This window comes from Hordeum vulgare, chromosome 7H, assembly GCF_904849725.1.
Source record: "Hordeum vulgare subsp. vulgare chromosome 7H, MorexV3_pseudomolecules_assembly, whole genome shotgun sequence".
Taxonomy (NCBI): Eukaryota; Viridiplantae; Streptophyta; class Magnoliopsida; order Poales; family Poaceae; genus Hordeum; species Hordeum vulgare.
Window position 1 is genome coordinate 553969846 of NC_058524.1, and position 15165 is coordinate 553985010.

General features: G+C 50.9%; 2 protein-coding genes across 2 annotated transcripts; one reads left to right on the forward strand and one right to left on the reverse strand.

Moving 5' to 3' along the window:
- Positions 1 to 274: 274 nt before the first annotated feature.
- LOC123411397 (exopolygalacturonase-like) lies at positions 275 to 2082 on the reverse strand. Its single transcript, XM_045104335.1, has 3 exons — positions 1808 to 2082; positions 1404 to 1712; positions 275 to 1298 (listed from the first exon to the last, which is right to left on the reverse strand). Exons 1-3 carry the CDS (start codon positions 2003 to 2005, stop codon positions 546 to 548), a joined length of 1260 nt encoding a protein of 419 aa, XP_044960270.1. The 5' UTR covers positions 2006 to 2082; the 3' UTR covers positions 275 to 545.
- Positions 2083 to 8055: 5973 nt separating this feature from the next.
- Positions 8056 to 14804, forward strand: LOC123412099. Its single transcript, XM_045105047.1, has 3 exons — positions 8056 to 8481; positions 8567 to 8829; positions 14472 to 14804. The coding sequence occupies exons 1-3, from the start codon at positions 8376 to 8378 to the stop codon at positions 14475 to 14477; spliced, it is 375 nt and encodes a 124-aa protein (XP_044960982.1). The 5' UTR covers positions 8056 to 8375; the 3' UTR covers positions 14478 to 14804.
- The last annotated feature ends 361 nt before the right edge of the window (positions 14805 to 15165 follow it).

Here is a 15165-nt window from a genome sequence, read left to right on the forward strand (position 1 = left end):
AAGATGTGCACCCTGTTGAATCTGACGGCTCGCAAGACGGCGGATCTTTTAAAAAGATCCGTCGACCGACGCGTAGCAATCTATCTTAAAGGTAAATGAGAGATAGGAAATGAGGTGATACTGTTGAATTTGAGTAGAACACTTTTGGAATAGAGTAATGACTTCTCAAGGAAGGCCAAATAGAGGCAACACCTGGAAACGCAATAAATCTCAAGATCATAAAAGAACTTTGTTGATACCGGCCGGTGACAATACATGCACAAGAATCAACGAGACAAAGAAAATCGTCACAACTAGATCAATCAAATGGCTCTAAGCCGACACATACATGTATTTTCGTTCACTAGACTAGAGGTAAGCGATCAACTCAGGAAGAAAACTAAAGGATGATCTCCGAGTCTTCTCTTGACAAAGAAACGACCAGGATCTCAAAATTGGAGAAGAAGAAGTAACGGAGAGACATTAGTACACTTGGTGAATCCGAAATACCGAGAAAAGAAATCACGCCGCGCAGGATCTCTTCAACCGTGGAGGTAATGGGTCGCTCAGGCGGCGCATGCGTTGGCCTTGTCGACCCCCGTGGCGGTGACTTTGACGTTGGTGCAGACAGCCATGGTCTTGTTGTTCTTGCCGGAGTACTCGATCTTGACGTCGGACATTGTGACGCCTTCGCAGGGCTTTTTGTCGGAGCAGAGCAGGCTGACGGCCTCAGGGGTGGAGGAGGTGCCGGTGATGTTTTTGAAGGTAACGTCCTTGACGGTGACCCTGGAGGAGTCGCCCTTGGCGGTGCAGAGTTTGTTGGGGCAGTACTTCTGATCGATGATGATGGGGTAGCCCGAGTCGTCCATCTTGATGTTCTCGTAGCTGATCTTGGACGCGACGAGGGGGGACTTGGAGTCCTCGTACGACTTGATGCGGAGGCCGTTGGTGGATCCCTTGAACACGCAGTTCTTGACGTGGACGTCGGTCACGTCCTTCTCGTCCTTGTACCTCCCGAGGCTGCCAATACTGATGCCGTGGCCTGGGCCGCAGGTCACGCCGCTGATGTTGACTTGTTTGGAGCCGGGGCCGATGGAGATGCAATCGTCGCCAACGGCGATGGTGGTGTCGATGATGTTGACATTGGACGAGTCGCCCATGTGGATGCCGTCGGTGTTGGGGCTGTCCCCGGGCGCGCTCACCTTCACGTCCTTGACGGTCACGCCCTTGCACTCGTAGATGTTCATGTGGAAGAACTTGGAATTGATGATAGAGATGCCTTCGATGAGCGCGTCATCACAGAAGTCCAGCACCAAGGACTGCATTGCATGCATGCACCATGTACGTAAGAACAGCATTTCCTTGATACGGAGTACTAAGTAAAATTGATTATTATGTTATGTTATATATGCACGCGTACGTACGTTTGGCAAGATCTTGCAGTTGTAGTTCTTTTGGCAACTGTTCTTGGTCCAGACGGCCTTGCCTTGACCGTCGATCGATCCTTTGCCGGTGATGACGAGGTTCTTGATGCGCATGATCTCGATCCAGTTAGACGGGAACTTGGACAGGTCGTTGGAAGCAAGCAAGTTGCCTTCCAGCTTGATGGTGACGCCGTCGCCCTTGCATGGCCCCGTGAAATTTAGAGCTCCAGTCAGGAAATCACCCTTGGGGATGACGATCGTCTGCTTGCCTGTGCCGCCGCACGCCGAAGCCCATGCCTCCTCCACCGCCTGCATGCATGCAATACAAACCCATGACATTATTGATCGATTAGCGTGCCAAACCCATCATCATTCATACATTCTCCTTCAAGTATACGTAGTACCTTGGTGCTGTCCGTCTTGCCGTCGGGTTTCGCGCCGAGCTTGGTGATGTCGTACTCCCCGCCCGGACCGGAAGCCGCCGGACCGGAAGCCGCCGGACCATCTGCGCTCTCCTTCTTCTCCTCCTTGCCTTTGGCGTACGCTGCGCTCACCACCACCATGAGCAACAGGACTCTCATCGCAACGTTCCTGAACGCCATTCTGTCTTTGTGGAATCCTCCTCGATCTTTGATTCTTGCAGGCCAGGAGCTTCAGAGTCCAACCTTATATACACATTGGTTCACGGGGGACAAGTGTTCGGCTTAATTATTCGCTATGGTCATGGCATGCTCATTTGCTATTTTCAGGTTGTGGTTGCTGGTTAAAACGGGTTGTTGTCCACTGGTTATTTTTGGATCACCTTACTAATTTGATTCCAAGTTGCTCGTGTCTGAAAATTCAGCTCCAGCTCTTTCATAACGATCTATCTCGTATTCCATTCCATCCGTTCCAAAATATATAAGTCCTTTAGAAACTAGTGAAATCACTAAAAATACCTATATTTAAAAATGGAGGAAGTACATGGGACATTGGAGCATCTTCAACAACTCCCAAGTACTTCATCTGAAATATAGTGTGTTTTAAGCATGGAAAAATGAAAATAAAAAGGTGGAGAAAAAACAAACTCATGCATATTGATCACGTGCATCGTCTATGAAACACGCAGTTCCCGACAGCCAGACTACAAAACGCTCGTCGACACCCCTAGTTTGCAGCACGACGACGGGGCAACGCCGTGTAAGCTAACTGCTCTTTCTAAAAGCAATTAACAGACCCTGCATCCCGTCCTGATTCCGAAAATAACCGTCAAAATGCGGGTCGGGGTGGGAAAACCTATCCGATCAGAGACCCCGCATCCCGCCCTGGCCTGCAAATATTTTTGCGGGGCACGACAAAATCTCGCCCCCAACCCGCGTATTCGCGGGTTTCCACCTCGCCGTTGCGGTGCCCCGCATATGAGCGAAAACGGTTGGTGGGGGAACATTTCAGCCCGCGCTTTCTTCCACCAAAGCATATTCTGCAAATATGCTCTTTTACGAGTCCGTTTGGGATCTGCATCTGTGCCAACCCGGGCCAGTCCGCAAAATCTGTTTTACGCGAACTGCAAACACGTTTTGCGACCGGACGAATGCGGGGTCTGTTAGAGTTGGTCTAACACATGTGCATGTCATCGATGGATGGATGATCTGTATGTTCATAAAAGTGAAGAAGCTCGTCTTCTCATGCCATTAATTAACAAGCTCTTCTTCACATGTATTTAAAAAATGTTCAGTATGTATTCGTAAACTAGTCATCGTGTATGGAAAAATGTTTATCATATATTAAAAATGAGCATCGTGTATTAAAAATATATTATCTTGTGTATTTGTAAAATATTCATCGTATATTAAAAATATTCCTCACAAAACAAAAGAAATTTAGCGTTTATTTTTAGTATTGTTACTTGTGTATATTAAAAATGTTCGAGAACTTCAGAAAACATTCATCATATATTTAAATTTCCAGCGTCTTTTTCAGAATGTTTAACGACTATCTATGACAGTTCATTGTGTAATGGAAAAAATTTCACCACATATATATTTTCAAATGCTTGTCGGGTAAATTAAAAAATATCTGTCTAGTATCTAAAACATGTGCATCTTGTATTTATAAACTAACTATCCTATATTTCAAACAAAAATCATCAGTTATTAAAAAAAATGATCTTGTATTTCTGTAATGTTCATCATGTATTTAAAAATATTCATTGAGGATTAAAAAATATTCACCGCAGAAAAATATATATTTTGCGTTTATTTTATTTTATTTTTAAAAGTCATTGTCTAATTTAAAAATATTTTCCAGGTATTTACAAATGTTTGTCAAATTTCATTCAGACAAGCAGAACAAATATATGGAATATGTTCGCTGGTTTCCTTGAAGAGCTTTAAAAAGTGTGTTACACATGCACTTAAATAATGTTCAATGTGTATGTATCTTTTCATGGTGTATCTATAAAAAAATATTGTATATTTGAATATAGTTTGCTGTGTATTTAGAAAAATATTCGTCATGTAATTAAAAAAACTCATCATTGATATATACAAGCCAAGTTTTAAAAAAGAAACTAAGGCATTTGTGGAATCTCATCATTCAAATGTACAAAGCCTAGTGAGCTAAGAAATATGTGGCCAGCTTCCTGGTGTCATACCCCACTTGATTGACGATGGCATTTTTGTTCCCTGATATGCAGAAGATATCGTGCTCATTCTGGATCACAATATATAAAGCATGAGAAATCAATAGATGAGATTCCATAATGTCAGCAAGAGTCAATTACACTCATGGTATTAGAATTTGGTGCAAATGGTCATATTATTAGAACTCATTGTATGCATAGAAGTGATGCAAAAACTTAGTTTGAGTGTGCAAATATGATGCTAATAACCCCATTTTGGCTGTGTGGAATCCTCCTCGATCCTTGCTCCAGGTGCTTCAAAGCCCAACCTTTATATACACGTCGGTCATGGGGGGACAATTGTTCGGCATGCTCATTTGCTATTTTTAGGTTGTGGTTGCCGGTTAAAACGAGTTGGTGTCCACTTGTTACTTTGGGTCAATTTACTAATTCGATTTCAAGTTACTTTTGAGGACGATATGACGTTGTAGGCCTTCCGTAGCACCGCTTACATGTTGAAACCAAGGACGGGAATCAAGCGGTGCACACCGGACAACTATCACAACAAAGAAAAGAAGGCGGACGCTGAGGACTTGCTTATGACAAGAGAGCCGACGAGGATAAGAAGTATGGACGATGATACTGAGGAGGAAATAGAGTTGGAGGAACCGCAACTGGTTGTGACGGAGAAGCTACCTACTAGGAGGGGATGAGGTAAGAATATGCGAGGAAGGAAGGAATAGTGTTGTTGTACTTGTGGTTGTTTTCTTATGAAGTAAAAGTAATTGACGGTGTCTTACGTTGTTGAACTAGTAGCAATGTTAAATTTGTTGTCTTTGTTATTCGTGTTGAACTCGTAGTACCATCAAAATAGGTCGTTGGTTGAATTTAAAGTCATATTAAGCTCGTCGTATTTACTATTTTTGAAGCTGTGTTTTCTGGTTGGTAAGATTATATATTCTGTAACTTACTTGTTTGTGAAGATTACAAATTCTGATACAAGGTTTTGCACATAGTAGCTTGCGTGGGGCCTAAGACATAGATGCCACACAGATAGTGTGGCGCCTTAGACTCAGGCGCTACACTGTCACTGTGGGAGTGAGGAAACCGATGTAGCTCTTTGTTTTCCCTTTGTTTAGCTGTTGGCATTTGTTTTTCAATAGCGTGGAGCCTTGGACTCTGGCACCACATTGTCTAGTGTAGCGCCTAACACTTAGGCGTCACACACTGATTTAGCGCTCTAGAAGTAAGAAAAATGGCTATAGCTCTCTCTTTGCTCTCGGTTCAGGATTCTAGCATTTATTTTTCAATAGTGTGACGCCTTAGACTAAGGCATCACATTGTCTAGTGTGGCCCCTCACGCTAAGGTGCCATAGATTGACATAGCGCTTTGGGAGTAAGAAAAATGCCTTGTAGCTCTCTATTTACTTTTGGTAAGGCTTCTGGCATTTCTTTTTAAACAGTGTGGTGTCTTAGACTCACGCACCACCTATCTAGTGTGGCGCCTAACGCTCAGGCGTCACACACTGACTTAGCGTTCTGGGAGTCCGGAAAACAGATGTAGCTCTTTTTTTGCTCTCTGGCAAGGCTGTTGGCATTTCTGTTTCAATAATGTGGAGCACTAGTCTTAGCTCCCACAATGTCTACTGTTGCATGTGATGCTTAGATGTCATACATGGACTTAACATTCTGCGAGTAAGAAAAAGGCTTGTAGCTCTCCGGATGCTCTTTGGTAACGTTGTTGGCTTTTCTTTTTGCTAGTGTGACGTCTTTGGCTCAAGCGCCACACTATCTAATTTGATGCCCTTTTGTTAGGTGTCGCACTATGGAATTTCACAAAAATCTACAGTAAATAGCTGTTTTGAGGTGCAACACTCTAACAGTTTAGCACAACACGGTAAGCTAAAATGCATAGCATTCATGATACTTATAGCTCATCACAATTTAAATGTCTTCATAACATAGAGGAGTACACATAGAGGAGTTTCATGATAATGGTTCAGAGTTCATGGTACGACAAGTTCCAAATAGAAAAGTGTGCAAGACGACAAGCTTCGACAACACAAGTGGTTTAAAGATGAAAGCGCGCATGACGACATGAGGGTCCCACCGCTGGCGCCGGCTTGAGGGTCATGTGGAGCCTAGTTGGCCGCATCTCTGGCCAGCTTGAGGGTCCCACCACTGGCGCCGTCTTGTCCTAGGTAGGGCCCGCCGTGTGTGGGGTCCCGTCTAAGTGGAGCCCCACAAGGCTTTTGTCGCGCCCGCCCATGGTCCGCGGTACGACAGACTCCCCTGTAGCCATTCATGGGTGGTGTTAGGGAGTTGGTGATGATGAGTGCCACTTAGCCACATTTTCGCCTCGCCCTGTCGCAGTCGGCAGTGGTAAGGTCGGCTTCACTGTATCCATGCACATAACGCACCATAGAGTGGTTGGCTCTGCGTCGCGTCCCGTCGGACTGGTCGCGTCTTGTCGTATAGGTCGTCGACTGGCAGGAGGGGGGCCGCTGGCTGGCGGGTCACCCAGAGCCGGAGGGTCGAGGGTCCAGCCTCGAGCCAACAGAGCCAGTCGGACCCGGCCTGCTAGAGCCAGCACTAGAGGGGCCGAGCCGGCCCCGTTGTTTTCGAAAATGGGCATGAAGGGAGATCATGCTACCCCGGGGTTATCTCCCCGACAGTAGTCCCCGAAGCCAAAGTGTCCCGCCAACTCACATCGATGGGTCTAGCCATCTTATCTGTGAGAGCCCTTGTAGGCGACGCTTGGGAGCCGGGATCATCTGCCACGTGCCGGGCCCGGGGACCCAGGACATCGATGTCGAGTGGAACATCGTGGTGCCTCGGGGCTGGGGAGCAGGGCCGCCACACGGCGGGCGCCGCATGCTCAATCCCTAGCCAGAACACGCGGTGATGGGACGGGTCCTAGAGCTGGGGCCCACCCTACCGTGGTCTAGGCCTGCGCGCGGGATCAGCTGTGGCCGAGCAGGCTGTTGGTCGGCCACCCCGAACATCAATGCGCGTGTGCGAAGTGGGGGAGTGGAGATCATGCGCAATCGATCCACTCTCCCGCTCACCCCGTGGGGGGTTAAATGGAGGGGAGGGGGTGCGGAGCGGGCATTCTGTTCCTGCCACCCCACCCTTATTCTTCCTCGCGATGCCAGAGAGAGAGAGAGAGAGAGAGAGAGAACGGGCGACGCCCAAGCCTTGCGAGTGTCGCTCGCCGCCGATGATGCCAGCGCCCCTGTAAGGGACCTTCTTCTGCTCCGTCCGCGCCCCCACCGTGCCCGAGCCCGTCCCGAGCCATTCGACGGGGAGCAGGAGTGTTCTCGACGAGGACCATATCGACTTCCTCCTCCTCCACCGCCACCTGCCGCCGCACGGCATCGTGGAGACATGACTGCCTGGGGCCGACGGCATCCCCCGCCCAGGACAGTGAGGTGGTGGTCTTCTATGAGCATTTCATTCGCGGGCTTGGGCTGCCTGCGATCATATTCTTCTGGTGGTTCCCCACCAGATTCGGGCTGCATCCCACCACCTGGGGCCAACTCCATTTTGCAGCTCTCCACCTTTATCGCACTATGCGAGGGATATCTGGGGATCGAGCCACGGATCGATCTTTGGTGCTGCCGCTTCTACCTCAAGAAGCAGATGGTGAAAGACAAGGGCGAGATGGATGAAGGAGATGACCGCCTAGGGGCAGCCCTCGTCTATTTCCGACCCGGATTTGGTTTCCCAAGCTGTCGCTCGAGAAGTCGGTGAAGAATTGGCAGCGCTCATTCTTCTATATGAAGAACATGGATCTGGATCTGGACTTCATCAACCTGCCCCTTCGACAACCGGCCGCCGACTATATGGCTACACTAGGGGAGAACCCAGAGCAAGCCGTCGAGATGCTGAAAAAAGCGGACGGACGGCTACGGGTGCTGACTAGCATGGAGAGGTCTCAAGGCCTCGACCTCATCACCACCATGATAGCCCGCCGGATCCTGCCATTATAACATCGCCCACATTGTATCAGCTTCATGGGGGGGGGGGGGGGGGGGGGGGGGGCAACAGGACCCGTGCTTGATCAACACGAAGGAGCTGAATCGGGTCACCATCGCGTGACAGGTGAACCTTACCTCCGCCGCCCGGATTGAGGAGGTGGGGTGGAACTGGGGCAAGGCCCCTTTCACTCGTAAGCATTTGCCGCCCGAGGTACGTTACACGCCATCTTATTTTATTCTTGTTTCTTCCGCCGCCGGCTCTGACTGACCCGCGAACCGGACGGGCCACAATTGTTTGCTGGGTTGCAGAACTACGGTCTATCGGTGGCTCCGAGGGAAGACTTGGATGCCGAGGAGCCGGAGAACCATGAGGATGTTAAGTCGGCGGTCGACATGTTGGCGGACGATGAGTCGATGGTCGAGGAGCCGAAAGGCGAGGAGTCGGAGGGCGAGGAGGCCCCCGACGGAGGATGGGGAGCCGGCGACCCCGAGCCAGCCGGTGAGTTCCCTTTACCCTGTTGCTGGCGACCCCGAGCCAGCCAGGGAGAACTAGATGGATGACGATGCCTCTTATGTTGAAGTAGTCCACAACATAGAGGACATGGAGGCCATGAAGGAGGATGCCCTCGAGGTGAGAGGGTGGACCTGGCAGATGGGCCACGAGCCAACGCTCGAGTTATTGACCGCGGCCAAGTGCGCGCAAGGGAAACTATCGGCCGCTCCCAAGCTAACACCCAAGCGAGCGGCCAGGACGCAGCCGGACGGCGGCCGTGGAGGAGGTGGGAAGAAAGCATGTGTCACCCCCCTTGGGGCCGACGCCACGGCGTGCGATCCCCATGACTGCCAGGTAGGACATCTCATGTTGATCTTCTGGATTATGTTCTTACTTTTCATTGCTTCCTTATCATCATGCCACTTCTCTTGAGCAAGGCCCCTTGCACCCTAAGAGTGGCGGTCGAGGCGGGGGGGTCCTATCGGTGGCACAGACGATGTGCTAGGGGGAGGCGAGAGCGCTATAGAGGAGCGGGAGCGTGCCACTGGGCGGGAGTAGGAGGTCGCCGGGTGGGCGGGGTCGAAGGAGCAGCGTCACCGATGGGAGGATGCAATGAGGAGGTCCACGATCGCGGGGGATCGCGCCAGAGGAGCAGGTGGCTGGGCGTCGTGGGGGGATGCCCTAGCTATGTCGTCCTCGGGTGTGGTAGGACGAGCCAAGGCTGACGCCCATGCCGCGACAGAGACATGCGCCCCGTCCGAGGACGTGCCAGATGTGGAGGCCCCCTTGATGCCAGAGGGCGACCGTTCGAGGGCCCCCGACACAGGGCGGGGTAACATCGAGGCCGGGATTGGCGCAGTCGGAGGCGGGAGCGGTGCTCTGGACGTCAGAGTGCTAGAGCAGCTGCTGGCCCCTACGATCGTCTCCGTGCTGACACCAACGAGAGCTGCTGCCGGGGTGTCGAGCAGCGTGCCGCCGTCCGACACCATGTCTCGTGTGATGGTGCCGGGGTGACCGACTCGAAGGGAAGCCGGAGACGGCTTCCGAACCCAGCCATAGGAGTCTTGAGCGGTGGCTAGCGACGCCACCAACGGAAGTGCCGGTAGCATGCTGGCAGTAGTGGTGCGTACGGTCCACTCCGAGTTTGCCGAGTGCACAACGTAGGCGAAGTTGGAAGCGCACGGGGCGTTGGGCTGGCTCACTCACCTGTAGGAGTCCGTGGTGGCGAGTACTGGTTTGTTTTTGCTTTTTTGCTCTTCTTGGTTCTTTGCTTTCTAGTGAGGAAGCGCTAGCTCACCCACTAGGGGTAGCCCCCAAAACTCATGCGGTCTAAGACGTAGTCGAGTTGAGTCTTTAGGTGGCACCTTTCTCTTTCTCTCTGTTGCTTTCTTGTGGGGGCGCGCTGACTGGGTGTAGCCTCCGAAACTTGGGCCGGTTGTGAGGCAGTCAGGTCGAGTCTTTAGGAAATGCTTCTCATTACCGTGGTGTCTGGAGGGTCTCCACGACTGTCGGGTGGTCGCCTACAACGGGCTTTTGGCCCTCTATCGGGAAACTGAGAGCCGGTTGGCAGCCCCAGAGTTGGACCTTTAGCGGGCATACGGTAAGTGTCCACTACTTGTTTTTTCTTGTGGGAGAGAAGTTGTGACCGCGGCCTTGCACAGGTTCGACTCCCGAGGCGGAGAACCTTCAGCGCATGCTGGCCACGACCACCCAGTAGCACGACTACCTGTCGACGGAGTGCGACCGACTGAGTGTGGAGGCAGCCCGCCGAATGGAAGAGAGGCGGGCGCTCAAGATGGCCCATCAGGCGGAGCTGGACCACCTCGGCCGAGCCCACAGCCAGGCGCTGGCGGACAAGGAGGCGGTCCCAGAGAGGAACCTCGAGGAGGCCCGCATGGCGAGGGAGGCGTACAAGAAGCAAGCATGCACGTGGTCTGTGAAGGAGCAGGGCATGTTGCAGGAGGCGGGCGAGCTGGACCAACTCCTCGGTCGCGAGTTCCTGTTACTTGTTTGTATTTACCTTAGAATTTTGGGAACTTTGGCCACCTGCTCCTACTTCCTTATTACTTCTCCCTCCAGGGGTCTTCCCCCAAACGCAGAAGCTGGTGGATGCGGTCGGGGAGGCCTACCGAGACGGAAAATGTGCCGAGGGAATCCAGATCGGGAAGCTTGCTAGCTAGACCGTGGAGGAGGTTGGATCGGCGCTCGGGCTCACGTGAATCATGTGGTGTTCGTCATGCACCGGCTTCAGAAAACCGGCCTGGGCCTGGTCCGGGCTGTCTGGCCGGATGCGTCACGACCCAACACCGTGAGCCGGCTAGCCAGGTGGTTCGAGGCCGGGCCAGCGCGAGCCAATGCCTGGAGTGCTTAGAACGTGCGAGCCAGAGCAGAGATGGCGCCGAGCTTCATCATGTCTTGGCATCCAGGCCTAGACCTGGAGCTGCTGGCCGCCTGCCGGGAGGGCACGAAGGTGGAGCTGGCGATGACTGTCGAGCCACGAGCGGCCCAGGCAAGCGAACTTGCATCGTACGCCAGGTGGGACGTGTATGTCCTAGAATAGGCCGCTGACGATGCGTCGCTCCCAGAGGACAACTATGGGAAGGCCCTTGGCGACCCGAACGGTAGGTCAGGCAAGACGGGTGGCAAGGAGACCGGCTCCTGTGCCAGCGCGTACACCGACGCCAAGGAGGCGGACACCGGTGCCACGGTTGTAGTAGACGGTGCCTCCACCAGTTAGTCATTTTTCATGTCTTAGTTAGTGCCATTCCTCACCCACTAGGGGTGCAAAGTTTCGTTTGTGCAAAACTCTGTGGCCGTGGGACTTCTATTTTATTGTAATATATGCATGCACTTTGCTTCGAACAACGTTTGCGTGCTGACTCGCCTTTCGGTTTTGTCCCCTTATATTTTTCAGTGCCCTTCCTCCCTTGCCTTTGGTCCAACCAGTCGGACAACCAGGATCCGATTTGTGACTGGGATGGGGCCTCGGCCTTTTGGGAAAGCGGCGTAGTACTTGGGATCAGGGGACTAGAGCTTAGGGCGAACACGACACGGGCCGGCTGAAGGGAAATCGGGGGGCCCAAGGCGGCCGTCCTCCCTTGGGTGCCTTTTATATGCATGCTCTTTTGATCTCCGACTCTTTCCAGCTGGAGAGCCGGGAGCCAGCCTGTAGATGGGGCGAAGAGTGGGTCTTGGCGCATTGCACACTACTTGGCCACGTTTAGGAGGACTTACTCGGGACAGACCGGCTAGCCCCCGGCTCCGGGGTGGTGGACCCAAGGGCCATAAAAGAAAAGACAGAAATGTGCTCGAGAGAGATGATGAAAAGGTAGCCCCCAAATCTGGCTCGGGGTACCTGGTGTATTCATAAAGCCTGAAAGATGGGGTGGGTAATACATACACATGCTGGTCTAGCTATAAAACAGGGGAAGCAGTGTCGTGTTCCATAGACGCTCTGTCTCCTTGTCGGAGGCATCTCTCTTCCACTTCTGCGGCTTCTAGGCGTCTATGAGGTAGTACGCGTTGTTGTGTTGCGCCCTACTGATGACGAAGGGTCCTTCCCATTGGGAAACCAGCTTGTGCTGGCCGGCTATTCGTTGGACCCGCCTGAGCATTAGATCTCGCGGAGCACAAGGCACCACACCCTTTTCCTATGGTAGTGCCACAACTTCTGCTGGTAGATGGCCGTCCGGCTCACGGTGAGAAGGCGTGCTTATTCGAGTAGTTCGACGCCATCTTCCCATGCCTCCTTGGCTTCCACCTCCGTCTAGAGTGTCACGCGAGCGGAGTGGAACTCGATCTCTGTAGGGATGACAGTCTCGGACCATATTCCTAGAAGAACAGTGTGAAGACGGTCAACCAATTGGGGTGGTCTGAAGGCTCTAGAGCATGTCCGGTAGCTCGTCGATCCAGCAACCGGCCAAGCGCACCAGCGGCTCGACGAGCTGGGGCTTGATGCTGGCTAGCTGGGATGAGACCGTTGGCCCGCTTCGCTTGGCCGTTTGACTGAGGGTGGGACACCGATGCAAGGTCCAGGGCCGGCCCATAGGCCGGGGCAACGGGGCGACCGCCTTGGGGCCCTGTAAGGTAGGGGGCCGTCCGAGGTAGTAGTACATTGTACGTATTAGGGTATTTTCTTCTTTAGGTCAAAAAAATAAGAGGGAAAAAAGGCCCAAGCCCACTATGTAGCTGGCACTCCCGAACGGAAAGGATCGTTCGCTCATTCGCTACGCTGTTAAAGCACTCCACTGATCTCCTCCCCGGCTCCTAAAAAAACTCGCCTACTTGGCTACTCCCTGATGACCCACAAGTATAGGGAATCAATCGTAGTCCTTTCGATAAGTAAGAGTCTCGAACCCAACGAGGAGCAGAAGGATCTAACAAGTGGTTTTCAGCAAGGTAAAATCTGCAGGCACTGAAATTGTCGGTAACAAGTGATTGTGTGGTGAGATGATTAGTAGCAAGCAATAAGTAACAAAAGTAGCAACGGTGCAGCAAAGTGGCCCAATCCCTTTTGTAGCAAGGGACAAGCCTGGACAAAGTCTTATAAGAGAAAAAACGCTCCCGAGGACACACGGGAATTTCTGTCATGCTAATTTCATCATGTTCATATGATTCGTGTTCGTTACTTTGATAGTTTGATATGTGGGTGGACCGGCGCTTGGGTACTGCCCTTACTTGGACAAGCATCCCACTTATGATTAACCCCTCTCGCAAGCATCCGCAACTACGAAAGAAGAATTAAGACAAAGTCTAACCATAGCATTAAACTAGTGGATCCAAATCAGCCCCTTACGAAGTAACGCATAAACTAGGGTTTAAGCTTGTGTCACTCTAGTAACCCATCATCTACTTACTACTTCCCAATGCCTTCCTCTAGGCCCAAATAATGGTGAATTGTTATGTAGTCGACATTCACATAACACCACTAGAGGAAAAACAACATACAACATATCAAATTACCGAATGAATACCAAATTCACATGACTACTATTAGCATGACTTATCCCATGTCTTCGGGAACAAAAGTAACTACTCAGAAAGCATAATCATATTCATGACCAGAGAGGTAATGAGTAGCATCAAGGTTCTGAACATAAAATCTTCCACAAAGTAATCCAACTAGCATCAAATACAAAGAGGAATCAACACTACTAGCAACCTTACAAGTACCAATCGGAGTCGCGAGACGGATATTGGTTACAAGTGATGAACTAGGGTTTGGAGATGAGATGGTGCTGATGAAGATGTTGGTGGTGACGAGTCCCCTCTGATGAGAGGAGTGTTGGTGATGACGATGGCGACGATTTCCCCCTCCGGGAGGGAAGTTTCCCCAGCAGGATCGTCCTGCCGGAGCTATAGATTGGTTCTGCTCAAGTTCCGCCTCGTGGCGGCGGCGAAACCACGAAAAAGCTCCTCTGTGATTTTTTCCTGGACGAAACCCTCCATATAGCAAAAGAGGGGGACAGTGGGCCAGTGGGCTGCCCACAAGCCCCCATGGCGCGACCAGAATTCCAGTTGCCAGTATTCTCCCTCTTCATGTAAACCTTGCAAAATAAGAGAGAAAAGGCCTAAGAATAGTACCGTGAAGTGAAATAACAGCCAAAGAAGCGATAAATATCAACATGAAAACATGATGCGAAATGGACGTATCACTGCCCTAAATTCTTCAATCCTAGAGAACAACGCCGTCCCCCCCATGTACTTCCAAATTCGAGGTGGTGCTCCCGTGCATTCATTAATGGAGACCGATGGTGATATTCCCTTCCCCAATAATATCTTATTGCATCCTCAACGTTCCCCGTCAATAGAAGTTTGAGGCATCACCACATGAGAGATGGCACGTCTCCCTTCTTCGCTTAATCAAGTACTCTTTTTCATTCCTGTTAAACAGCCCGCCTCTCCGCCTCTAATTGCTCCATCTGACATCTTCAATTGTCCTCTTACTAGTTCCTACTCTTTTGTTGGCATGTTCTTCAAACCTTCATTCGATCTAGGGATGAGAAGGGGGGACGGCGAATGAGTGTTGCAGCCTTGCAGATCTTGGAAACTACATCGACAATTCGACATCAAACCATATGCCCGTACTCATATCCTTTTGTTTTGTGTATATATTGACAGTTTTTCTGCAATTGTTTGGTGACATGTGTTCTACCAAATGTTTATCTATGAGAAAAGAAAGTGAAAAAAGATAAATGGTTCAAGTTGCTATCAGTTTTGACAAGGTTTTCATATTTAGAAGAGTGAGATGATAGTCTCTTTGTGCAACTTATAAGAGCACTCTTTTGTAGAACTATATTGTTTCCATACTATTATGATGTAGTTCTTCAATATATGATATGTACTGAATTGCTTTCAAAATATAGAAATACATTATAATCTTAATTTTCATTTGTACACAAGGGCCCCATTTTGTCGTCTCGCCCCATGGCCCCGAATATGTATGGACCGGCCCTGGCAAGGTCGAGCCGGATGCCCTGGGTGGAGCAGAAGCGGGCCAAGGCACCCTTGGCAAAGTTGGTGCCGTTGTCGGTGATGATGCTGTGGGGAACGCCATAGTGGACGGTGATGTCGTTGATGAACGTGACGGCCCTGGGGCTGTTCAGCTTGTTTGTTGGCCTCGCTTCGATCCACATGGTGAACTTGTCGACAGCCACTAGAAGGTGCGTCATGCCGCCCCGCGCCGTAATG

Coding starts and splice junctions, on each gene's coding strand:
- LOC123411397 (XM_045104335.1), bottom strand. CDS start 2,005: ATGGCGTTCAGGAACGTTGCGATGAGAGTCCTGTTGCTCATGGTGGTG. Junction 1,713..1,807: donor GCAAGACGGACAGCACCAAG/GTACTACGTATA, acceptor GCATGCATGCAG/GCGGTGGAGGAGGCATGGGC. Junction 1,299..1,403: donor ACTGCAAGATCTTGCCAAAC/GTACGTACGCGT, acceptor CATGCAATGCAG/TCCTTGGTGCTGGACTTCTG.
- LOC123412099 (XM_045105047.1), top strand. CDS start 8,376: ATGTTGGCGGACGATGAGTCGATGGTCGAGGAGCCGAAAGGCGAGGAG. Junction 8,482..8,566: donor CGGCGACCCCGAGCCAGCCG/GTGAGTTCCCTT, acceptor ATGTTGAAGTAG/TCCACAACATAGAGGACATG.